Source organism: Chionomys nivalis, chromosome 4 (genome assembly GCF_950005125.1).
Source record: "Chionomys nivalis chromosome 4, mChiNiv1.1, whole genome shotgun sequence".
NCBI lineage: Eukaryota > Metazoa > Chordata > Mammalia > Rodentia > Cricetidae > Chionomys > Chionomys nivalis.
This window is the reverse complement of record NC_080089.1, coordinates 63534367-63559724: the sequence shown is the minus strand read 5'-3', so window position 1 is coordinate 63559724 and position 25358 is coordinate 63534367. Positions and strand designations below refer to the sequence as shown.

At 45.7% G+C, this 25358-nt stretch overlaps 1 protein-coding gene across 3 annotated transcripts in view; it reads left to right on the top strand.

Moving 5' to 3' along the window:
* The first annotated feature begins 2734 nt into the window (after positions 1-2734).
* Positions 2735-25358, top strand: part of Dis3l (DIS3 like exosome 3'-5' exoribonuclease) — a 39733-nt gene continuing 17109 nt past the window's right edge. The window contains exons 1-7 of one of the 3 annotated variants that reach the window (XM_057766615.1): positions 2735-2947; positions 4525-4678; positions 15634-15762; positions 17416-17551; positions 19780-19956; positions 20978-21056; positions 23793-23972. In XM_057766615.1, the coding sequence (XP_057622598.1) occupies positions 2809-2947; positions 4525-4678; positions 15634-15762; positions 17416-17551; positions 19780-19956; positions 20978-21056; positions 23793-23972 (994 nt within the window). In that variant the 5' untranslated portion in view covers positions 2735-2808. Of the gene's footprint in view, positions 2948-3685; positions 3706-4524; positions 4679-15633; positions 15763-17415; positions 17552-19779; positions 19957-20977; positions 21057-23792; positions 23973-25358 lie in introns of those variants that run through there. The other 2 variants (XM_057766616.1, XM_057766617.1) reach the window with 2 other exon arrangements.

Here is a 25358-nt window from a genome sequence, read left to right as displayed (position 1 = left end):
CCTTCAGACCTTGAAGAACACACTTCCTGCTGCTCTATAGTCATGTGACTGGTTCCGGCCAATGGCAAGAACGACAGCATTCCTTCTAGACTGAGTTGTTGGTGTGAGGCTCTCTAGAGGACTCTCTCCCCTTTTCCAATGACCAACGGTGTTCCAGAGAGATCCCTTTTCATTAGCCTCGGTCCTGCAGATAGACAGACTAGTGATGTTCCGCACCCGTGCAGCTTCTTGTCCTGAGACACAGAGACTGTCAAATGAATGTATTACAGTTTATTCAATGTGTGTTGTGCAGCGGACACCTTCACCTGCTGAGCCATCTCACTGCGGCACCAGTTAGTTTATTCTGCCTGATAGGCACTTTTTCAGTCCAGAGGCCTCAGATTGCCAAGATAAACCCCCCGCCCCGAACAACCAACCAAAAGATCTACTATAAATCCTCAGTCCTAGGAACTAAGGAGTCCCGTTCCTCAACATAATGTGTAAAGCCAGGCATGGGTGCGTGAGATTCCAGCACTTGAGAGACAGAGGGAGGAGTAAGTGCAAGTTCATCACAACCCTGTCTCCCAAAGAGGGGCGGTGAGGCTCAGAGCTTACCTGGAATGCACAAAGCCCTCAGTTCCATCCGCAGGTACCTGTATTCCCAAAAGTTAAAAATAGCTACAGGCAGGATGATCAGAGGTTCAGCTACATGTAAACTTAAGGCTAACCTGGACACCTGAGATTATCTCATAAATTGTATCTTTTTGTCCCAATATAAGAAAAGATGTGCAATGGGCATTGGCTTACTGTAATTAACTTGATTTTTGAGATAGCATCTCATGCTTCCAACTACTGTATAGCCAAGAATGACCTTGATTTTTATTTTTTAATTTATGTGCATTGGTGTTTTGCCTGCATGAGGGTGTCAGGTACCCTGGAACTGGAGTTACAGTTGTGAGCTGCCATGTGGGTGCTGGGAATGAACCAGGGTCCTCTGGAAGAGCAGCCAGTGCTCTTCATCACCGAACCATCTCTCCAGCGGGGCCTTGAATATTTGATCATATTGTTTCTGCCTCCCAAGTGATGGGATTATAGGTTTGTGTGCATCCCCACCTAGTTTTTTTTTTTTTGGTGCATAGGACAGAACTTTGTGCATGCTAGGCAAGAACTCTACCAACTAAGCTGCAGCCCACTCTTATTCTAAATGCTGATAGAAATCAACCCTCAACAGACCCTAGATATGCTCTATTCCTTAAAGGATCATTCATTTGCAGACATTCAAGCCACAAAGTGCTGAAGAGAGATATTAAGGGCAGATTGAGGCCTAATCAAAGTCGTTCCTCCAATCCCATAGAATCAGAGACTTTAAAAAGATAGGAAGGGAACTAGGGAGGGACTCATGGGCAGTAGTCAAAAGCATTTTTACTGTAGAGGACGATTATGGCTACTCACTATCTGCAAGGCTCTCTGGACTGACTGAGAGGAATATTCATATAATCATTGTGGAGAGCGATAGGAACCCTAACCGTGCACCGGTTCTACGCTGTTTTCCCACTAGTGCAAGTCCACCTTGCGATTCACTCTGAGTGACCTGACACAGAGGTACGAGGAGGGAATCATGACTCTGTGCATCCTCTTAGGGTGAAACGAGAGGCTGGACTTGGTTTAATTCAGCAGCATTGGAAGAGTGCCATGTTGCCAGCCAGCTGGGCCAGCCAAGCAGTCAGTTCCTTAGGTGCAGGCCCTGTGGGTTACTCACCTGTGAACAGATGGTACTTAAGAACTTGGTTTTAGGCCGGGCAGTGGTGGCGCATGCCTTTAATCCCAGCACTTGGGATGCAGAGGCAGGTGGATCTCTGTGAGTTCGAGACCAGCCTGGTCTACAAGAGCTAGTTCCAGGACAGGCTCCAAAACCACAGAGAAACCCTGTCTCGAAAAACCAAAAAAAAAAAAAAAAAACTTGGTTTTGAGTTGACTGGTTTCTACCTTGAACCTTGGTTCTGCCGCTTAATAACTAGGTATCCTTGGCCACTTAAGCTCCCTAATGCAGCCTCACAACCTGTAAAATGGAGATACAAACAAATGCCCACGCCTTTGATCTATGGAAGCTAAACGAGACTCTTGTGTGGGAAGCTGCTAACCGCAGCTTCAGTGGGCTGAGTGCTCGGAGAAGCGAGGGAGTGTGGTCTTCCTAGATACCGTCCTTTCTGTCAGGAGCTACAATACAATACAATACTTAGTGATCGTGTCCATAGCAGTTTCAAGAATTCCTCTGCCAGAGGCTGTCAGTGCTATAAAAGTTGTACAGTGTTTACCCCAGAAGGATTGGTTTTCATTTTATCTGTAGTGTTTGAATGTATACAAGTATTAAAATTTAAAATAAGCACCTTTTGAAGGGGAAAACATGTTTGGCCACCAGGGTTACCAGCTTATTTGCTGAGCCTTTCGGTTCTTTTAGATACTGCAAAAGCAAGGACGAGAAAACTCTAGTTATTACCCCTGTTAATATGGCAGCCCTTCCCACAGCGGCCTGTGAGGACTTGTAGACTAGCTGTCACATCCTACCGTCAGGCCCGTTGGTCCTTGGGGTCAACAATCTATCTACTCTCTTCCCGGTTCAGAGGCAACTAAGTCTTAAAGAGGAATCTAGGTGCAGGCTGGGCTGGACTGGGCTACGCGGACCGTCGGCCTCAGCTAGGTCGTTCCCGGTTCGGAAACTCTCTTGCCGCTGCAGGCCCTACCGGGCCGAGGGGCGGGCCCCAAGCCTCGGCCTCGCCTCCCGCTGCCGCCCGCCGCTTCCCGGCGGCTGTGCCGGGCGACGCCGCCAACATGCTCCAGAAGCGGGAGAAGGTGCTGCTGCTGAGGACTTTCCAGGGCCGGACGCTGAGGATCGTTCGCGAGCACTACCTGCGGCCTAGCGTGCCCTGCAACAGCCCGCTCTGCCCGCAGCCAGCCGCCTGCCGCAACGGTCAGAGCCGGGGAGGCCGGGGCCCGAAGAGGGAGGGAGGACGGGATCGGAGGAGGGAGGGAGGTCGGGGCCTGAGGAGAAAGGGAGGCCGGGCCTGACGTAGCGAGGGAGCTGGGGCCGAGAAGGAGGCCGAGGCCGAAGGAAATAGGAGGCCGAGGCTCCAGGCGCAAAGGGAGCCCGGGCCTGGCCTCGTGATGGCGACCGGGCACTAGTGAAGGGAGCAGGGACCTAAGGAGGGAGGAGAGCCGGGCCCTGAAGAGCCAGGGCGGCTTTGGCCTGGCCTCAAGGGCGGAGCCAGAGCGAGCAAAAGCAGCCTGGGCTTTGCGGAACCAGGGCAGCCCGGAAGGCGACCCGGAGCGTTCTCTGCCGTCCTGCAGCTTCAGGGGCGCCCCTCGCGGGACTCGTCTACTACCGTGGCCCGGTCAAATGGGGGCGACGAGAGAGAGCCTGGTGTTCCCTCGGCCCAGAGGCTCCGGGTGCTTCGGGGTTTCCGCGGGACCTGAAGGCGTAGCACCTCCCTCTTTGCGCCGGTAGCTCGGTGGCTGTGCCGTGGGGGAGGCCCGCCCGCAAGAGGCTGCTAGTTTCTGGCTCCTGAGCGCACTGCTGGGCGTTTGGCATTGCCTTGCTCTGCTCCTGCCAGGATGCAGGCCCTCCGGCGTGACAGCCCCATCATTGTAGGAGACTTGGGCTGGCGACTGCTGTGGGCCAGACTTCCCCTGTTTCAGCCTGCTGTTTGTTACCCCTAGGGGGAGATGAACGTGAGGGTCTTTTCAGAATATATGATTGGGGTCACAGCTTGACGAAACAGCTGTCGGTTGAGTGGCAGCCCTACCTCTGCCCATACTCTTTCTAGTACATTCTCTTCAACCCTTAGGAGCAATGGTTCTCAACCTTCCTAATGCTGCAACCTTTTAATACAGTTCCTCATGTTGTAGGGACCCCACCACCACAAAATTATTTTATAGCTACTTCATAACTTATTTTGCTACTGTTATGAATGTTAATATAAACATCTGATGTGCGACCCCTGTGAACGGGCCGATTGTCCCTGGAGTCGCGACCCACGGCTTGAGAACCACTGCCTTAGAGCCTTGTAGCTATGTTCAGAAGCGTCAAACAGAATAATTTGGGAATTTTTAGGTACATAGAAGTAGTTACCGCACATATGCACACGTGTGCATTTATATCTATGTGTATGTAGATGTAGGTATATAATGGATATGTAAATATCCATTAGAATGTTTGTGCATGCCAGTGACTAGTTAATAGAAATTTAGCTTCTGCCAAAGATGTACTTGTTTTTAAAATATCAGTCATCTTCTCCCGCAGAATGGCAACAGCATAAACCATGTCGGGCTTGTATTTAATCACAGCTTAAAGAAAGGAGAGAAGGTGGCAGTGAATCTACTCTGAACTTGGAGCCGCTACCAAAGTAGATTTGTCTTGTCTTTTAAAAACTTCAAGGTGAAATTAAGATGAGAAGTTATTTTGCACACCGGGGCACTGTGACATTGAAATAGTCATAAACCGGCTTTGAAAATGTTACCTAATCGCTTCCTCTCTGAATTATGTTTCAGATGGGAAGCTCTTGTCTGCAGAAGTCACTCATTATGTGATTCCAGACTGGAAAGTTGTCCAGGATTACCTTGAGGTCCTCGAGTTTCCCGAGTTGAAGGGAATTATTTTCATGCAAACGGCTTGTCAAGCTGTGCAGCACCAGAGAGGCCGGAGGTATCTGTTTCACATTATTTATTTATTTATTGTGAAGGTTCTCCCACCCCCTTTACAAAGGGTCCCTTGTTGGAGGGGAGGAGGAGGAATTCATTATTTTGTCAGAAAGGGTTTTTGAAACTAATTTGGGATTCTCTTTGCTGGTGAGGAAGGCAGCAACATTTTATATGTGTGCTTCAACACCTGACCAAAGATCTGATGGTAGATCAATAAACTGCGGTGTCCCCAGGATGTGGGTATTTAAGGCTCTGTGGTAAATTGGCTTCTGATTTACATTTTTACAGGTAGCATAATTGTTTCTTTTTATTTTTGCTAATAATGTATATTATTTAATCTTATTGATAGATTGTTTCAGGAGCGTCCTTTTCTTGGGAAAAGAGTACTGTTAAATCTTATCTTCCTTTATTATGGATGCAAACTGTACTTACAGTAATTTATTCAATGAAATTAAAAAATAGTTCATTCTTATTTTTAGATTAGTCCTGTAGCTATCAGCCATAGTAATTGTATTTACTGAACAAAACGTTTTTAATTGAACCAAGTTTAAAATACATGCCTTGTGCCTAAATAAAATAAAAGTTGCCCCTTTTTGTAGAAATACCCTAAAATACAGTTTTGCTTCATTTAACTTTCAGAAACTTTTATGATCTGAACTTAAGACTAGGAGAATAGCATGTTAGAATTATATACCCAAACTCTCAACACTCCAAGTTATTTAACAAGCAGAAACTGGATTTATTCTGTTTTAAAAATGCCTTGGTTTCTTCAGACTTTGGTAGTAAAAGATAAAGTTTTCTTTATTTGTATATGAAAATGATAAATTGTCCTTATGTTCAGTTCAGAAAATATACGTTAACTGGAATGTGCTGGGTTTTTTTTTTCAAATTGAGTATTTTAAAATGAGCTTGGAGTTGATTTTATTCAGTCACAGAGATATAAATGTTTGCACACATCCAGGTTTAAACACTGCTGCAGGTGTCATATTTCAATTTCTTCTACTAAAATCAATTTGCTGTTATCATTCAGATCGCTCACACACTGCAAGCCTCTTCAACTTCTGTTTTCTAAAATGTTTTTAATATTAGGATTGTTTGGAAAACCAATTCCTGAGACAACCCAAAGCAAAGAGTTGGAATTTAAATGTCCTTTCTGCTGAGAGTCTCCATAGTTAAGTTGATGAAGGGCTGCTGCTATTGGTTTTGCTGTGCTTTACTCTGTGCGTTAGTAGTCTATATGAGAGAGCAAAAGGCGAGGGGCTGGGAAGCAGGCCCTGCTCTACCCCTTGTTTCTCATTAGATAAACACTTGGTCAGCCTGCACGATTGGTGGCTTTAACAGATCAACCAAATGCTGGATCGTAAGATTTCCCGTTTCTTAGTTAGGGTTTCTGTTGCTGTAAAGAGACACCGTGACCACAGCAGCTCTTATAAATGAAAACATTTAATTGGCGTAGCTCGTTTTCAGTTTTAAAGGTTCCATCCATTGTCATCATGGTGGGGAGCATGGTGGCATGCAGGCAGACATGGCTAAGAGTCCTACATCTTTTTTTTTTTTTTTTTTTTTTTTTTTTGGTTTTTTTCGAGACAGGGTTTCTCTGTAGGTTTGGTGCCCGTCCCGGAACTAGCTCTTGTAGACCAAGCTGGCCTTGAACTCCCAGAGATCCGCCTGCCTCTGCCTCCCGAGTGCTGGGATTAAAGGCGTGCGCCACCACCGCCCGGCTAAGAGTCCTACATCTTGCAGGCAACAAGAAGTCGACTGAGACACTGGGCGATGATATCCTGAGCATAGGAAACCTCAAAGCTCACCTCCACAGTGACACACTTCCTCCAACAAAGCCACACCTCTTTATAGTGCCACTCCCTATGAGATCATGGGGCCAACTACATTCAAACTACCACACACTCAAATGTTACAATATCAGACCTGTTTCTAGCAGAAAATGGTTTCCTGGGTACCCAATAGCCAGGAGTGGTGGCAGCCGCCTGTAATCCAGCGATTGTAAAGAAGAGGCAGAAGGTCAGGAATTCTAGGTCAGTCTACGTTATATAGAAAGCTTGAAGCCAGTATAGACTATATGAGACTATGTCATAGCAAACAAGCATGCATAATTGTATTGGTATTTAGCTATAAATCTATTTGTAGTCTTCATGTTTAAGCACTTAATAAACCTTAAACCAAATTAGACCTTTAAGTTTAATAAACAGGACAATATTATAAAACTGTGAGTGTATTACAGTAGTCCCTTGGTTTATAAAAGGAATTAATTCTAGGACCCCAGAAATCTGCAGCTCTTCAAGTTCCAGATATAAAATGGCATTGGAGAGCTAGAGAGATGGCTCAGTGGTTAAGACCATTTGTTGCTCTTGAAGAGGACCCAAGTCTTATCCCCTTAACCTCAGGGTGATTCACAACTTTCTAAAACTCCAGTTCCAGAAGATCCAATGCCGTCCCTCTTCTGACCTCTGTGGGCACCGAGCATTCTCGTAATATACATACATGCATACATTCAGGTAAAACAGCCACACAGAAAATGAATAAATCTAATTTTAAAGATAAATAATACAGTGGCATCAGGCCAGCAAGGTGGCTCAGCATGTAAAGGGTCTTGTCACCAAGCCTGATGACCTTAGTTTAATCCATAGTATCCACATGGTGGAAGGAGAGAGCCAGCTCCCTCGGATTGCCCTCTGACCTGCACACATGCTCTGTGACATGCACATCCTCCTCCGAAAAGGTAGTGTAGTAAACATTGTTTTAAATAGCATGGTGTTTGCATGAGGCCTCCACTCACCCTCCTGTCATGTCTGTTACTAAGACACAAAACACAGCCCAAGTGCTGTGCAAACTATTGTTATACTGCATCGTGTGAGGCACAAAGACAGGGAACACACCCATTCCCCTTACAGTCAAATCTTTTATTTCTAGGTATTTTTCTGTCTATAAATGAAGTGCCCTTAGGTATGGACCATGAGTGCAGGCGGGGCGGGCTGGCTCTGAGGTAATGTGATAGATGGTATCACTTTGCTGGAATGAAATTGCCAGGGTTGCGTCTAACAACAGAGAGACATAACCTGTAATCCTGTTGTGCGGGGATGTGGTTTTATATTTTGATCTCAGGAATACCAATGTAGAGAATTCCTGTTCTCATAAGTAGACTGTGGTGAACAGTTGAATAATGTCAAGTCCTTGATTGTTCAGGATAATCACACATCTGTCACCTAGCAATCCTCAAATGCTTATTTAATTAAGGGGCACTTGATGACTGTGAGGCTCTCCACATATTCATGCATTCAGATGTGCATGTGTTCATCCAGATGTTTACCCAGAGACTGCTAGGACTAGAATACAGCAGTAAACAGAGGTAGATCCAGTCCTGAGAGAGGACAGACAAGCCCAGGTCACCTCACAAACAGATGTAGAGCCACAGCTGGGCAGATGTTCCGAAGTACCAGGACACGCTGTAACAGAACCCCAGCCAATCAGGGATCAAGGAAGGGCTTTCCCAAGGGAGCTGCCTGTACTGAGCTCTTAGAGACAGGAGGAGGAGACCTGGCAAGGGGGAGCTTTCCAGGAAAAGGAGATTTCTGGCCAAGCCTCCATTAGGAGGAGATGTGGCACGCTCGAGGAACTGAAAGGGCGCTGGGTCAGGTGGAAGGCCTTGTAGGCTTTGGGATGTCAAGGGAGGGTTTTATTCAGGATGGCATGACATCAGGTTCCTGTTTTAAAAGATTACTGGACTCATTTGAAGAGTCCTGAAGGAAAGAAGGTTGGAGGCTGTAGCTGTAATTCAGATGACTGGTATATTCGCCTGTTTGCATTACTATAACAAAACACTTGATATAACAAAACACTTGATTTCTCCTTTGTATAAAGCCACGAGCAATTCAATCCTGGGATTCTGGCTGAGGACATTTGAATCCTAACTACCTCCCAGAATCATCTCTGTGCACAGGAATCTGATTGACTTTCCACCCTGTGAATATCTCACAGGGGGATGAAATTGCAATGCATGGCCCACTAGAGAGCACATTCAAACCATCCCAAAGTACAGTGAGGACATGGGCGGAAATGGGTGTTCCCAGGACCTATTCAGTAGGTAGGACTCAGTAGCATATCCTGAGTATGTAACCATGGGAACTAGAATTACATCCATGTTGAAACTGAAAACACTGCAGATACTCATAGTGGATTTGTTTACTTTTAAATTTTTATTATTTGTGTGTGTGTGTGTGTGTGTAGATGTGTGTGTGTGGTGTGTAATATGTAAGCCCATGGGTTGTGTGATTGAAGGTCAGAGGAGAACTTTTGGGATCCACTGTTGGACCCAGGGATTACATTGAGGTTTTCAGCTCTACACAGCAAGTCATTTTATCTCCTGAGATCTTACTGGTCCAGCAGCTTATGATAACTAGACAGCAACAGCAACCCAAGTGGCCTTTCAGTTGGTAATATTTAAGAAAATGTGGTATATCCATAAAATAGAATATTATTCAGCTAGAGAAAGGACTGAACATGTTACCACTTGAATGAACCTTGCAAACATGCTAAATGAAAGAAGCCAGGTCCACACACACAAACACACATACACACATACACACACACACACACACACACTTTATATGTTGAAGCCAGCAAAATGGCTCAGACAATTAAAGAATATTTGTTTACACTGCAAAGATGTGTCTCTACCTAAGGCACCTTCTCATTGGTTTACTAAATAGCTAAATGGTCAATAGCTAGACAGGAAAGACTAGGTGGGACTTCTGGGCAGAGAATGAGAAACTGGGAGGAGGATTCTAGGCATTCCATTTCTCCAGAGACTCTGAAGAAGCTGGACATACAGTACAGAACAGAGGTAACTAAGCAGAATATAGACTAATAGAGACAGGTTAATTTAAGTTATAAAGCTAGTTGGGGAAAAGCCTAAGCTAAGGCCAACCTTTCATAATTAATAAGAAGCCTTCATGTTGTTTGTTAGTGGGGAGCGGGCAGTTCCACAAAAGAAATCCTGCCGGGCGGTGGTGGCGCACGCCTTTAATCCCAGCACTTGGGAGGCAGAGGCAGGCGGATCTCTGTGAGTTTGAGACCAGCCTGGTCTACAAGAGCTAGTTCCAGGGCAGGCTCCAAAACCACAGAGAAACCCTGTCTCGAAAAACCAAAAAAAAAAAAAAAAAAAAAGAAAAGAAATCCTGACTGCATTTGAGAAAGCTTGTTACAGACACTTGCCACCAACCTGACAACCAGGGACCTACATGGTAGAAGGAGAGGACTGACTTGTACAGGTTGTCTTCTGGCATGCACAGGCTTACATACACATACACTAAATCAATTAGCTTAAAAAATGTAGTCATAAATAATTTCATTTATATAAGATATATGGAACTGGGCGATGGTGGCACACACCTTAATCCCAGCACTCGGGAGGCAGAGGCAGGCACTGACTTTGCAACATTGCAGACTGAGTGGTGTTAGCTGCTTTTCAGTTACTGTGACAACTATACCCGAGAACATTAACTCATGGAGAGGAAAGGTTCATCTCCATACCTGATGTGAGAGGTTCCTGTCTCTGCTCTATCAGCCCTATTGCACTGAACCTGTAATACACATCAGGGTAGGAGAATGTGGCTGAGCAGAGCTGCTCCCTCATGACCAGGAAGCAAAGAGCCGAGTCCCACAGTCTTTTTAAAGTTCTCTTCCCAAATGACTGAAAGTCCTCCTCCCTGGGATGCCTGGAAGCTCTGCTGCTCAGAGAAACAAACTTCAGGAGGCAAGAAGGAAACTCAGTTCAGCATGACTTTAGTTAGTAGGCTGGTTCATACGTCTGGAATCTAGCCCCAAGCAGTTTCTTTTTTACATATTTAAACACATAGAACTTTGAAAAAAAATTCCTCTTGACAATTATCATAACAAAATTTAAGGTGTGGCTACATCAAAACTCCCCTGCAAAGTGCTTGTCTTGCAATCCACAAGAATGGGTTCTAAAGGGCAGTGGTGGCACACGCCTTTAATCCCAGAGGCTTGCAGATCTCTGTGAGTTCAAGGCCAACCTGCTCTACAAGAGTTAGTTCCGGGAAAACTCCAAAGCTACAGAGAAACCTTGTCTTTGAAAAACTGAAGAGAGAAAGAAAGAAAAGAAAGAAAGAGGGAGGGAGGGAGGGAGGGAGGGAGGGAGGGAGGGAGAGAGAGAGAGAGAGAGAGAGAGAGAGAGAGAGAGAGAGAGAGAAAAGCACATTAGCAAACTCTTTTGCAAAGTACATGGGACCTATAAGAATGGATTGTATTGCCTAAGAAACAGTGCTCAGGAGTCTGGGAGATTCAGATGAGAGCTGACTCTATCGACTAACAAAAGATCACCAAGTTAGCAAACTCCAGCCTTCTGGGTGAACAGATGCCAATTTCTTCGGTTGAAGGAAGAAGCCTGAGTGTTTAACAGTTCTGGTTTCTCTAGTGCTGTGTCTGGAAGCACACTCCTTCACTCCTCGAGACTCCACCCCTTAAAGGTTCTGCTATATCTAAATAGCATCACTGTGGGTCATTTAACATAGGAAGCCTGGGGACATCCAGATCCAAACTGTAAACGGGAGCGGCAGTACAGGCCTGAAATCTTAACACTCAGGAGGTTGAGGCACTGGGATCAAAGTAAGTTAATGAAGCCAAGTGCGGCAGCGCATGCCTTTAATGCCAGCACTCAGGAGGCAGAGGCCTGCCGAACTCTGGGACTACATAGTGAAACCCCATCTCTGAAAAGAAAATTTGTAGCCAACCTGAGTTTGATTTATAGGCTGGCCTAGATTCCATAGCAAGACTCAGTCTCAAAATGTTTTGTTGGGTTTTTTGTTTGTTTGTTTGTTTGGTTGGTTGGTTGGTTGGTTGGTTGTGTGTGTGTTTTGTGTATGTGATTGTGTTTTTTAAGCCCAAGCATTATCTAGGTGTGGTGATTCAGGGTCAGCAGATGTCAGCATGTAAAAGGCACTTGCCACCAAGCCTGCCAGACTAAGGGTCAGTCTCCAGGACCCGGATGATGGAAACAGAGAACCAGCTCCTGTAAATTGTCCTCTAGCCTCCATGATGAGCATGTACATGTGCACAAAATAAATGTATGTCATTTTTATGATTCAGATGACAGCGTGATGATTATTGAGATACTCCAAAATGAACTCCATAAATGCCATTTAAGTAGTGGCTAATAGGACTAGAAACATAAACGTATTGAAGTTGTAAGACCCCTGAAAGTAGGTCTAGGAGACCCTAGCATGGCGCTGCAAAGCCTAGCAAAGAAAGACCTTTGAATATCTGATCTTCCTGCCTCTCCCTGCCAAGTCCTAGGGTCAGGATCAAAGCTGTCCTCCACCAAGTCTGCCCTAAGACTGGATGTTTAAATTGAAGATTTTGATTGTCTAAACCACTGCCATTGCTCTGGTGACATTGTCCACGGTGCTCTGAAGCTTCTCTGTGTCGACTTCACACAGGCTTCTGTCTGCTGACTCTATCTTAAACACTGCACAGCCTGCCAGCAGGAATTATGACTGCACTGTATGTGTGCACTGCTAAATTATAACCACAAGCCCACACATCTCCAGAAGCCCTGACTGTCACACTCGGGGTGATTCACAGCTGAGCCCCTGTCCTCCCCATCAGTATTCTCATGCCATTTGTCCATTTCCCTTATCTGGCTGACAAATGGAAGCACACAGACCCCTCCTATGGTAGAGAGAGAGAACCAACTCCACAGAGTTGTCCTCTGCCATCCACATGTACTTTGTGGCATGTACATGCCCCCACATACACACACACAGTAGTATTAAATATAATTTCAAATGAAGATGATGCCAGGTATGGTGAAATGGCCTTTAATCTCAGCACTTGGAAGGCAGGGACAGACTGAACTCTGAGCTCAAGGCCAGCCTGGTCTACAGGGAGAACCTGTCTCAAAAAACAATAGATAGCCAGGCAGTGGTGGCACACACCTTTAATCTCAGCACTCAGGAGGCAGAGGCAGGCTGATCTCTGTGAGTTTGAGGCCAGCCTGGTCCACAAGAGCTAGTTCCAGGGGTTGGAGAGATGGCTCAATGGTTAAGAGCACTGGCTGCTTTTCCAGAGGTCCTGAGTTTAATCCCCAGCAACCACATGGTGGCTCACAGCCATCTGTAATGAGATCTGGCGCCCTCCTCTGGCATGTGGGCATACATAGAGGCAGAATATTGTATATATAATAAATAAATCTTTAATTTAAAAAAAAAAAAAGCTAGTTCCAGGACAGCCAGGGCTACTACACAGAGAAACCTTGTCTCGGGGAGAAAGAAAGAAAGAAAGAAAGAAAGAAAGAAAGAAAGAAAGAAAGAAAGAAAGAAAGAAAGAAAGAAAGAAAGAAAGAAAGAAAGAAAGAAAGAAAGAAAGAAAGAATTACGAAGTGATGGTGGCACACGCCTTTAATCCCAGCACTAGGAAGGCAGAAGCAGGTGAATCTCTTGAGTTCAAGGCCAGCCTGATCTATGGAGTGGAGTTCCACCCTAGACAGCCAGGACTACACAGAAAAACTGTGTCTCAAAAAACAAAGCAAAAAAGATTGACATTTTTGTAATTCCTAAGTATACAGTTTACTGGCACTATGTCCATTAACCATTGTGTAGCTATCCATAAACGCAAGCTCTGGAATTTTTCTTATCCCTGCATTGAAAGTCTGTACTACTTAAATGCTACTTCTCCCTTCTTGACCTCAACCCCAGGTAACATGTCTGCTTTCTCTTCATATGTCTGCTCTATGTGCCTTTCACAGCTGGAGCCACAGTGTTTGTCCTTTCATGGCTGGTTACTTCACTCGCCCTGTGTCCAGGCTCATCCACGTGTCAGAGTCCCCCTTTCGAAGGCCAAGTCATATGGACATTGGTTCTCTTATTTCTTGTCATTCAGTTGCACCCACCCTTTTGTTGTTTTAAAAGGTGCCGCTGTGAACATGGGTGCCCAGATACCTGTCCGAATCCCATTTTTATTTGGTTGGGTTTTGCGGTTTTATTTATATGGGTACTTATTTATTCAGCAGGGTTCGGTGTTTATCCCAGGGCCTCGTGCATTTGAGGTAAGCCCTCCAGCGCTGAGTTGCATCACAAGTGTCTGGTCCTGTCTTTTGGACACGCACCTACAAATGGGCTTGCAATTCTGGCTTTGATTTTTTTTTGCTTGCTGTAGTCAGGCTGCTGCAAGTGAGCCCTGTCCTGTCTAGATGATGCCTCCAAGAGCATCCAGTGCAGTACACTCACTCTTCAGCCAAAGGCCTGGCCCAGGAGGGTAACACACCCACCAAGGGATGATGTTAGCCAGGGTGATCATTTGTCCACAAATAGCCAGAGTGAGTACAAGGCCTTGAATGGATCCTAGCACTGCAAAACCAACAGCCCTACCTACCCTTTTAAAATAACTGCCTAAATGTTTCCTGTAATGTTTCTTGATGACAGGCTCTTGAAAAGTTCTTTCGCAGAAACTGACCCTTGGTAGACTTGCTGTTTGGGCATGGTTTTGGTAAAACTGTTGGAGGGCTCTCTAGCCTGGGAAAACGTTACTTTCTATTAGCTGTCTGACCGCTGGGTCTATCTCTTCATGAAATCTTGGAGGTTGTATAAATACAGTTCACTGGTTTACTTTACATGACCTTTTCTAGGTCTGCAAGCTAAAGGGAAATGTATAAATGCTTAAAAATACATGCTTAAAGCCGGGCGGTGGTGGCACACGCCTTTAATCCCAGCATTAGGGAGGCAGAGGCAGGCGGATCTCTGGGAGTTCGAGGCCAGCCTGGTTTACAAGAGCTAGTTCCAGGCACCAAAGCTACAGAGAAACCCTGTCTCGAAAAACCAAAAAAAAAAAAAAAAGTGCCTAAAAAAATTAATAAAATTGGCAGCCGGGCAGTGGTAGTGCATGCCTTTCATCCCAGCACTCGAGAGGCAGAGACAGGCGGATCTCTGTGAGTTCGAGGCCAGCCTGGTCTACAAGAGCTAGGACAGGTTCCAAAGCTACAGAGAAACCTTGTCTCGAAAAAAAAAATTAATGAAATTATTAATCCCAGCACTCAGAAGGCAGGAGCAAGCAAATCTTTGTGAGTTCAAAGCCAACCTGGTCTACAAAGTGAGTTCCGGGACAGCCAGGGATACACAGAGAAACCCTGTCTCAAATAAACAAAAACAAAAGAGAGTTTGCCAACAAGTAGGAAGCAAAAAAGGTGCCAAATTTACTTGTGCGCTGTGGCCGTCAAAGGGCAGATAGTGTAACTACATAGTAAAATAGCCAAGCGTCGCTGAGGGAAAGCAGGAGAAGGGGTCTAATTAATCTGCAAACTAATTAGTGAGGCCTTCCCCGAGTGCAAGCAACAGGCAAAACTGAGAACCACTAACACTGAGAAACAGGAGCCAATACGAATAATGCTTCTCAGGGGTGGCTTAGTTTACCTCCTTCCTTTTTGTTGGTGTGTGTGTGTGTGTGTGTGTGTGTGTGTGTGTGTGTGTGTGTGGTGTGTACAAGAGCTCAGAGGACAACCTGTCTTTGTCTTTCACTCTGTTTCAGACAGAATCTCTCGTTCCACTGCACACAGCAGACTGGTTTCTAGAGCTCTTTCTGTTTCCTCTCCCCAATCTCCCAGGATGAGTACGACAGATGCTCTCACCCAACTTTATTTGGGTCCTGGGAAATTTGAACTGAGGTCCTCATACTTGTGTGGCAAGCACTTTTACCTACTAGCCATCTTCCCAGCCCTTATTTTGTCTTTTAAGACAGGTTCTCACTATGTCTCCCAAACTACCCTCGAACTCATGATCCTTCTACCTCAGTCTCCTGAGTGCTGGGACATTTCTTGGGCTTTAAACAATCCATCTCTCACTCTGAAATGCCTCATCCGTTTTGATCCTTGGCAGGAGTTGGCAGGAGATGAGTACCTGCTGTGTTAGATTTATTCTGTTCCCTGTGTTTCAGACAGTATAACAAACTGCGGAACCTCCTGAAGGATGCTCGCCATGACTGTGTTCTCTTTGCTAACGAGTTCCAGCAGCACTGTTACCTGCCCCGGGAAAAGGGGGAGGCCATGGAGAAGTGGCAGACCAGGTGCGCATCGGGTCACTCTTCGTTGGAACCCATTCTATTCCCTCGTCTGTGGCTCTTCGGGCCTGCTCTGTACTATACCAGAGCACGGCAGCTGCTGTTCCAGGGCCGTGGCTGGCGCTGGGGTGTTGGTGTTTTAGATGTGTCATCTGAATACGTAACGGTTAAGTTGTCGAAATTGGGATTGAGGAGACGAAGGTACCCGGCCTGAGATTGCCTAGACCCAAGAGCTGGAGTGTCCTACTAGTGGTGTAGAAGGCTTAACTTTGATGTCTTAAGATAAAAAGATGACTTGCTCAATTTAATGTCCTGGGCCAGTCTTACTAAATGGAAATTGTCCCAGAAAATGCAATGACTTAGTTTAAGTCTGCCCAGAACTTCAGAGTGAAGCAAGCACTTGGGTGTGAGGTGTTTGCAAATAGTGGTTCCCCACAGCAGGAGCAAGTGATGGCGGGAAGATGGAGGCTGTGAAGCTGATGTGGGAAAAGGAGGCTAAGTCAGTCCTTCTGGGACCTTGGAGAGACCCTGTAGAGTACCTCGCAAAGTGGCCCACATGCAAGAGCCCAGACACCTTATGTTGTAATACAAGCGGCGGGGCTGCGTCCCCAGCACCCGACCGCCCGCATGGCTAGCTTATGCCCCCAAATAATTACACGGAAACTGTATTTTTTTAATCACTGTCTGGCCCATTAGTTTCGGCCTCTTAATGGCTAGCTTTTACATATTGATCTAACCCATTTTTAATATTTTGTGTAGTACCATGAGCTGGCTTACCAGGAAAGATCTTAACCTGCGTCTGTGTCTGGTGGGCGAATCATGGCGACTCCTCACTCGGCTTCTTTCTCCCAGCATTCTCTTCTGTTTACTCCACCCACCTAAGGTTTGGCCTATCAAATGGGCTAAGGCAGTTTTCTTTATTACTTAACCAATGAAACAACAGATAGAAAGATGACCCACCTCCATCAACCTTAGGTAATTGCCCCCTACGTGCTAACTCCAAGGTTCCTTGGGGTGGAGTGTACCTGCCCACAGCCCTCAGAGAGGGATGCACGCACCTGCAGAAAAGGACCTTCCACGACTGGGCACTTCCCTGGGAACACACTACGGTCCTGAACCTAGTTCTCCAGGCCCAGACTTCAGCTCTTGTGGGAAGATTCCAGGCACATCATGTTGTTTTCTTTCAGGTCTTACTAGCTTACCAGCTTTAGCTGCTTGCAGCTGGTTTTTCTCTTAGCTGGAGACTGTTGCTCATCTTTCATAGAGTTGCTGGTCATTTCGCATGTGCCCCATAGCTCAGTTTCCAATTAGAAAGTGTTACAAAGTGACAGTCTGGGGTTTCTAAACAAAAGCAGGAACTGAAAATAGTTGCTATGGGGCTGAACATCTAGGAAGAAGAGATGGGAGGTGCTTTCTGATTCCTTTGTCTCCCACAGAGGGCCCAGCCCACCCCCAGTTATCTAGATACCCAGGAAGTATTTTTTGTGTGAAGAAAGAACAAAAGAATTATTAGATGGATGGATGGATGGACGGACGGACGGACGGACGGATGGACGGACGATTAGCTATATAGACACAGGGTGGCAGATAGGAACCAAGTGTGACATTCTGAACAGCAGCTGTGTTTATGCTTCGGATGTTCACCCTTTGCTGTCCCAGGAGCATATACAACTCAGCTGTTTGGTACTATCACCACTGCGGGGACATGATGCCCATCGTTATGGTGACAGAAGACGAAGAGGCCATTCAGCAGTATGGAAGTGAAACAGAAGGCGTGTTTGTAATTTCTTTCAAGGTATTTCCAGTGGCGCATGCACACACACGTTCACTTATTTTGGGTTTTTTGTTTACTTATTTGGTTTGGTTTGGTTTTTGTTCTTGTTGTTTTTTGTTTTTGTTGTTGTTTTTTGAGACAAGGTTTGACTGTGTAGCCCCAACTATCCTAGAACTCACTCTGTAAACCAGGCTGGCCTCGAATTCAAGAAATCCACCTGCCTCTGCCTCCTGAGTGCTGAGGTTAACGGTGTACGTCACCACTGCCTGGCTACTTGTTCAGTTCTTAACAGTGCCTGTAAGGCTGCAGTCTAGATCCTTGGGCAACACAGATAAGAGAAAATAGACTTCATAGTGATTCCAGTACCGGGGTAGATTGCCAAAAGTCTGGGTCCTGCCTGGGTTGCAGAGTGAGAGCCTGTCTCATAAAAAAAGGGAAGGGAAATAGAAGGAAGACTTTAATATGGTTTATATTGGGAGCTGGAGAGATGGCTCAGGGGTTTGGAGCATTTGCTGCTCTCACAGAGGATCTAGGCTCAGTTCCCAGCACCCACATGGCAGCTAACTACTGTCTGACCTCTTCTGACTTCCTCAAGCACCAGGCATGCATGTGGTGCATATGCATACAGATAAGTAAAACACTCATGCTCGTAAAATAAATAAATCTTTAAAAAGAGAGAGAGAAAAAGATGATTCATAGCATTATTGATAACCAGGTGGCCTTGACTTTTGCAAATTCTACCAGCTGAGCCACATCCCTAGCCCCTTAAAGCCAGTCTTGTATGTCAGCAACCCCTCACTTTTCCCCACTGGAATTATGCATGAGGAAGAGTGGGGGCACTCGGAGCCGAGATGTGGCATTACTTATGTGAGGGCTCTCGGGTCACAGTCACGTCTTTTTATCAGTGCCAGTTGCTTCGGGCTGTCATAGCAACACCTTCTTCCTATCTCTTAAGTACCTTCTAGGAGATTGGGCTGGCGGTTAATCTCTCCATAGATGGCAGGTCTCTCCTGTCTGTCCAGTTGGCCAATCAAATCTACTGGCTGATTGCATTTTCTGATGCAAAAACCAAGATGCAGCCTCCATTATCCCTGTCAGCTTAGAGAATGTCCAGTTCCAGTTTTAAATTGTAGATTCCATAAGGGTTCCCATGTGCATGTATTGCTAAAGATTTGCCAATAGAATTTTCTTGACTGTGCTATAAAAATGTGTTCTGGAGTGCCAGAGAATTCCAGGGGCGCTAGATATTAATGGCAGTGTCACTTGCTTTTTCTGCTGTAATACATCATGTCTTGTTCCTGCAGAGGACAGTTGACTAAAATTACATTTTTCTACTTTTTTGAGAATTACTTTTCTTTGTAGTCCAGTAGTACAGGACAGTTTTATTTTGTAGAGCAGTTCTTGCGCAGACTGTGAGCAAGGGCCCGTAGAGGTGAGTGATACCAGAGAAAGAGAGAAGAGGGTCAGCTTCAGGCGAGAGGGAAACAGGGTTCTCTCTGGGGACTTGACATTGGATGCGAAGAACCAAGGTGATCAATTCTTCGTGAAGAGGTTGTTTCCTGAAAAAATGGGGTGTTAGGTGGCACACGAGCACAGGGTTGCTGTGCTGACGCTGGCGTGTGAGTGACACACGGGCACAGGGTTGCCATGCTGACGCTGGTGTGAACAGAACTTTTAAGAGGAAGAAGGGAAGAAAGGAAGCTGTCCGAACAGGATTGAAATTAATAGGAGAAGTGCTGACTTCTGCAGAAAGATGTTTTCTTTCCTTTATAATTGGAGAAAAGAGAATGTATCTTAGCCTTAATTTAAGTTGAAATCATATGTAAGAAGATAAGAATACATAATAGAAGATTTTCCTATCTGTTCTTTGTAGACCATCATGTTCAGAAGTGAGATACATAGAGAAACAAATTGATGTGTGTGTGTGTTTTTTCTGTGTTCAGTGTATGTGCAGATGCACACATGGAGACCAGAGGACACTGAATGTCTTGCTCCTATCTTATTCCCCGGGGATAATTTCTCTACTGACCCTGAAGCTAGGCCTTGGCCAGCAAGCCTCAGCAATCCTGTCTCAGAGTCCTCACACCCTCAGCACAGGGTTACAGTGGGAGTTTTTATGTGGGAGCTGGGATTTGAAGTCAGGTCTTCAGGCAGATGTTCTTAGCTGTTTAGCCCACTTGGTCTTGTAGTAGTACTGGAATGAAGACTCAGCATCTGGACATATTTCTCTGTGCCTTTACCAAATACAGAATTACTTGGACAACTTCTGGCCGGATTTAAAGGCTGCCCATGAGCTCTGTGACTCCATCCTGCAGTCTCGCCGGGAAAGGGAGAGTGAAAGTCAGGAAACCCATGGGAAGGAGTACCCAGAACACCTTCCCCTGGAAGTGCTGGAGGCAGGCATCAAATCCGGACGCTACATCCAGGTGAGGGTGGCAGTGAAGGGCAGGTGTCAGTACAACCAGCATTTTTTTTTTTCTCTTCTTAGTTTGCCTTCCACTCCAGGGCTCTGAGTTCAATGCCTGTCACGAGATGGGCTTGAGTAAGCAGAGCTGCCCAGTTCATTTTTTCCACAGTCCTTAACTGTCTAGTTCTAAGCTGCCCAAGTGTCACAGTGTGGGGGTAGCCTTCTGTCACTGGGAAAGCAATACAGTTTTGAATGCGGGTGTGGACATGGCAGCAGCAGCATCACATCTGTGGGTTTGTCTTCCTCCTTTGCTACTCTGCTGCCCCTCGAAGGAGGCCTCAGGTGCAATCGGAGCTTGGGAAAGGGTTTGGGAAAGGACCTGGATACAGTAAGGAGCTCCTCAGCCTTGGTCATTTTACCCACATTCATTTCCTGTTTCTTCATGCGGCTGTGTGTGGTCTTGTGTGTCCCTCATAGTCAAGATTTAGAGCTACTCTGCTAAGGATTTTGTCTTTCTTTCTTTCTTTCTTTCTTTTCTTTCTTTCTTTCTTTCTTTCTTTCTTTCTTTCTTTCTTTCTTTCTTTCTTTCCTTCTTTCCTTCTTTCCTTCTTTCTTTCTTCCTCCAGACAGGGTTTCTCTGTGTAACAGCCCTGTCTCTCCTGGAACTCTTTTTGTAGACCTGGCTGCCCTTGAACTCACAGAGATCTACCTGTCTCTGCCTCCCAAGTGCTGGGATCAAAGGCATGCACCACCACTGCCTGGCACAGGTTCTGCATTCCTAGCAGGCTACTCAGAAGTCTGTTTGGGGCCAAAGCTTGAGTGTACCGTGCTGAAGTCCCTGCCATAGTGTAAGGAGCGTGTCCTGCCCTTGGTGCAGCTGCAGAGGAGTTCAAGCTAGCAGTGTATTCTCTCAAGAAAAGGCACTCTAGCGTGAAGACAGGGACCACAGTCTGCTAAGAATATGAAGATATTTTCATAACTTTTTGAAAACTGGGTCAAGAAAGAACCTTGTTCACACTGATGTTTGCTTACAATTCTAGGGAATTCTGAACGTCAACAAGCACAGAGCTCAGATAGAAGCTTTTGTTCGCCTACAAGGAGCCAGCAGTAAGGACTCAGGTTCGGTACCAACCACACACATTGCATGCTGCTTTTTTAATTCTGACATTATATGGTAAAGAAAGCAAGTTGACGTGTCGTGCAGCCTTATGTATATTGGCATTTGTGGATTTTAGGGAGTTCCCCCTTAGGTTTATTTTGTCCACAATTTGGGGCGGGGGGCAGTTAGTGCTAGGAATTAAACCTGGGAGGCAGAGACAGGGTCTCTGAGAGTTTAAGGAGAGCCTGATCTACAGAAAGAGTTCCAGGGCAGCCAGCACTATGGAGAAAGACCAAGATAGCTTAATGGTCCTGTAGTGCTGTGCCTATCCCCAGATGCAGCTGACACTGCATGGCCATCACCGCAGATGCTCCAGACCCTGTGTTTTCACACGGTTATCACCCACTATAGCTACGATCTTGCTGTGCTGTGGATTTTAAATTCCTCCTAGGCAGCCACAGCCCTGATTTCTGGTTTGTTGCAGTATGCTTAAACTGCCATACAGGGGAAGGAAGCAGCCTCTCTGAGCTCCCACTGCTAACCTGTGCAGCTCAGCCTGCAGCCCAGGCTGTGTTGTGAGAATTCCTCTACACTGCCTCTGTGTGCTCTCCTGTGGTCATGTTTCAGGCAGGTTGGGGGAAACAAAGCGTGAAAGGAAGAAGAAACCTTGATGGTGAAAATAGGTGGCTGAGTAGGAGGCTGAGTAACAGTGGCTGCCAGGGCCTTTGTTCATCAGCCCCTCTTCAGGTTTGCATCCCATGTGTGCACTTTATATGCACACTGACCACTCTTTTGTCTACACAGTACCCTGAAAGAATTAAGCGTAAATCCAGTGTAAGCTCAGTTACATGCAGGAGAGTAATACCTACTTTGAAAGGTGATGGGAGGGCTGGAGAGATGGCTTAGCGGTTAAGAGCACTGCCTGTTCTTCCAAAGGTCCTGAGTTCAATTCCCAGCAACCACATGGTGGCTCACAACCATCTGTAATGAGATCTGGTGCCCTCTTCTGGCCTGCAGGCATACATGCAGACAGAATACTGTACACATAATAAATAAATAAATCTAAAAAAAAAGAAAGAAAGGTGATGGGATAGAGAAGGATTCAAAACAAAATAGCAGAAGGGTGAAGAGTGATCGTTATACATTATGCAAAGAAAATGATGAAGGGGGCCTTGCATAAGCACATCATCCAGTATGCCATTGGAGTAGTCTTAGTTTGCCCCGAACCTGCAGAACACAAGAAGTTTAAGCCAAACATGGTGCCACCTATAATCCCAGAGCTCAGCAGATTGAGACAGAAGGGTCACAAGTCTGTGGCCAACCTGGTCTACACAGAAAGAAAGAAGCTGTTTGACATTCCCTTTAGAAGGAAGAAGTTTGTTTTGGAGTGTGTGTATGTGCTTAAAGTAACAGAACTAACTGAATAGAGATATAATTTTATATATATATGGGGTTTGTTAGATTGGCTTACACACATAGTCCAGATAATCCAACAATATCTGACTCACACTAGAGAACCTGAGAATCCAGTAGCTGCTCCTTCCGTGAGCTGGTCATCTCAGCAATCCTGATCTGGCACTGAAGGCCTGGAGGATTCCTGGAGAGCCAATGGACATCTGTCTGCATTGGAAACCTGAATAAGTTAGTTCTAACACCAGTGAAAATTGTTGCAACAAGATAGTTGGACTTGCCATCAAGGGTGGAGATAGCAGGCAAAAGCAAATTCATGTCCTTTTATCTGGGCTACAACCAGAAGGCACAACCACATTTAGGATGGGTCTTCCTGCTTCAAATAATCTGATCAAGAAAATCCCTCATGGGAGTATCCCACTGCTTATGTTATGGTTGATTTCAGAAGCAGTCATGTTGAAAACCAAGCTTAGAAGAGAGGTATAGGCAGTTTTCCTGTCCCAACCGCCCAGTCCTAAATAAACACACAAAAAGTTATAATAATTACAAATGCTTAGCCAGTAGCTCAGGCTTATTACTAACTAGCTCTTACAACTTAAATTAATCCATTTTTATTAATCTACATCCTGCCATTTGACTCATGGCTTTACCTGTCCTCCAGCGTGTCCTGTTCCCTCTGTGGCTGATTGATGTCCCCTCGACTCCACCCTCCTTCCTATAATTCTCAGTTTGCCCAGCTACCAGCCTGTCAGCTTTTTACTAACCAATGAGAGTAATACATATTCACAGTGTACAGAAGGATTTTTCCACTGCAGAGAGGTATATGCCTGGGTATACAGATACACTTACCATTTTGTGCATTTATGGAGGCCAGAGGTTGATGATGTTAAGTATCTTCTTGTGTCATTTTCTACTTTTGTTTGTGTGCATGTATGTGTGTCTGTGTGTATGTGTATGTATGGGTATGTATGTGTACCTCTGGCTTTATGTGAGTACTGGTGTTCAGAATTCAGATTATTATGCTTACAAGGCAGGCTGGACCATCTTTCTAGCCTCCTCCACCTGATTTTTTGAGACAGGGGATCTCACTGAAAGTGAAGTTTGCTCCTTTGGCTAGACAGACTGGCCAGTGAGCTCCCGAATTCTCCTGTCTCCAGCCCACTAAGTGCATAGGTTGCAGACATGCACCACTACACCTGGCTTTTTACATGGTCACTGGAGATCCAAACTCAGACCCTCGTGCTTGTATGGTGAGCACTTCCCCCACTGAGCCACCTCTCCAGCCCCAGTTTGAAATGTCTCCTGGTGTGGCAGCCATTGGCTCACAGCTTCTCTGTGCTGCACAGACCTGCTCAGCGACATCCTCATCCATGGCACAAAGGCTCGGAACCGCTCCATCCATGGAGATGTGGTGGTGGTGGAGCTGCTCCCCAAAAATGAGTGGAAAGGAAGAACTGCTGCCCTGAGTGAGAATGACAGTGAAGACAAAGCCTCGGGCGAGTCCCCAAGTGAGCCCATGCCCACAGGTGAGCCTACCCGGAAGTATAATCCTGCCTGATTTTGTTTGTTTGAAACTTGTATGTGTTCATTAGTATACTGTGATGTTTTGATATAGGTATACACTGTTGAGTGGCTAAATCCAGTTAATTAGCATACATATTACCTCATATACCATGGTTTTAAAAGTAATCTTTTATTTATTTTTATGTGTAGGAGTGTTTTGCCTATGCATGTATGTCTGTGATTGTTTGGTGCCCACTGAGGCTAGAATAGGGTATTTGGATGCCCTGGAATTGGAATTATAGATGTTTGTGAGCCACCATGTGGGTACTGGGAATTAAACCCAGATCCTATAGAAGAACAGCTAGTACTGTTAACCACTGAGCATTCTCTCCAGCCCCTAAACATTGTCTTTTTATGTATATGATGTGCATTTGTGTTCATGCTCATGAGTGCTGGTGTGCATGTAAAAGTCAGAGAACAGCTTCTGGTATTGGTTCTGCTACTGCCTGTTGAAGAAGACTACCTGGCTTTACTTGAGTTCTGGGGATTCGAACTCAGGCCCTCATACTTGTGTGGCAGTGATTTTATTCACTGAGCCATCTCTGTAGCCACCACATCCTCCTTGTGTATGTGTGGTGAGAACAACTTACAATCTACTTTTAGTGACTTGTAAGATCATGAAGCATGCGAGAAAATAAGACATGATCTCTACGTTATCAGTGTCCCCTCTCTGCAACCTGTTTCGCTGTGGTTGTTGTTTTTAATGCTGGGGACTGAACCTGGGACCTGAGACATGCTGGACATGTGTTCCCCCACTGAGCCACCCTCAATTCCTCCACAGGTTTATTTACTAGTTTCGCTTCTTTTGTTTGTTTGTTGTTTAGTTTTTCAAGATAGGGTTTCTCTGTGTAGCCCTGCCTGTCCTAGAACTCACTCTATAGATAATGCTGGCCTTGAACTCAGAGATTCCCCAGCCTCTGCCTCCCAAGTTCTCGGATTAAAGGTGTGTACAGGGTCTGGCACAGCCCATGCTGGCCTCAGACTCTTTGACAACCTGATGCTCCTGTCTCCCCCATATAATAGCACGAGGATTATAACTATACAACACTGTATATGGCCCCTCTGCAGGTTTATTTTAACTTGTACAGTACCCACAGAAACAAAAAGCCCCTCTGGGCATTGTGTGGTTTCCAGCTACTGCCTCAGTTGGGATGATGTTTTTGGTTTTCCTCCATGCTCACTCGTCTTGCTTTCCGCAGGGTCTCGCGGCCTTGCAGTCTGGCTCTCCTCTCCCTCTCCTCTAAATCTGCTCATGTCTGATTCCCCAGGGCCCTCCTGCCCAAATACAGGTCACTTCCTTGTGCTCATTGTCATAGCACGTGAACAGCTCATGGGTGTAATGCTCTCTG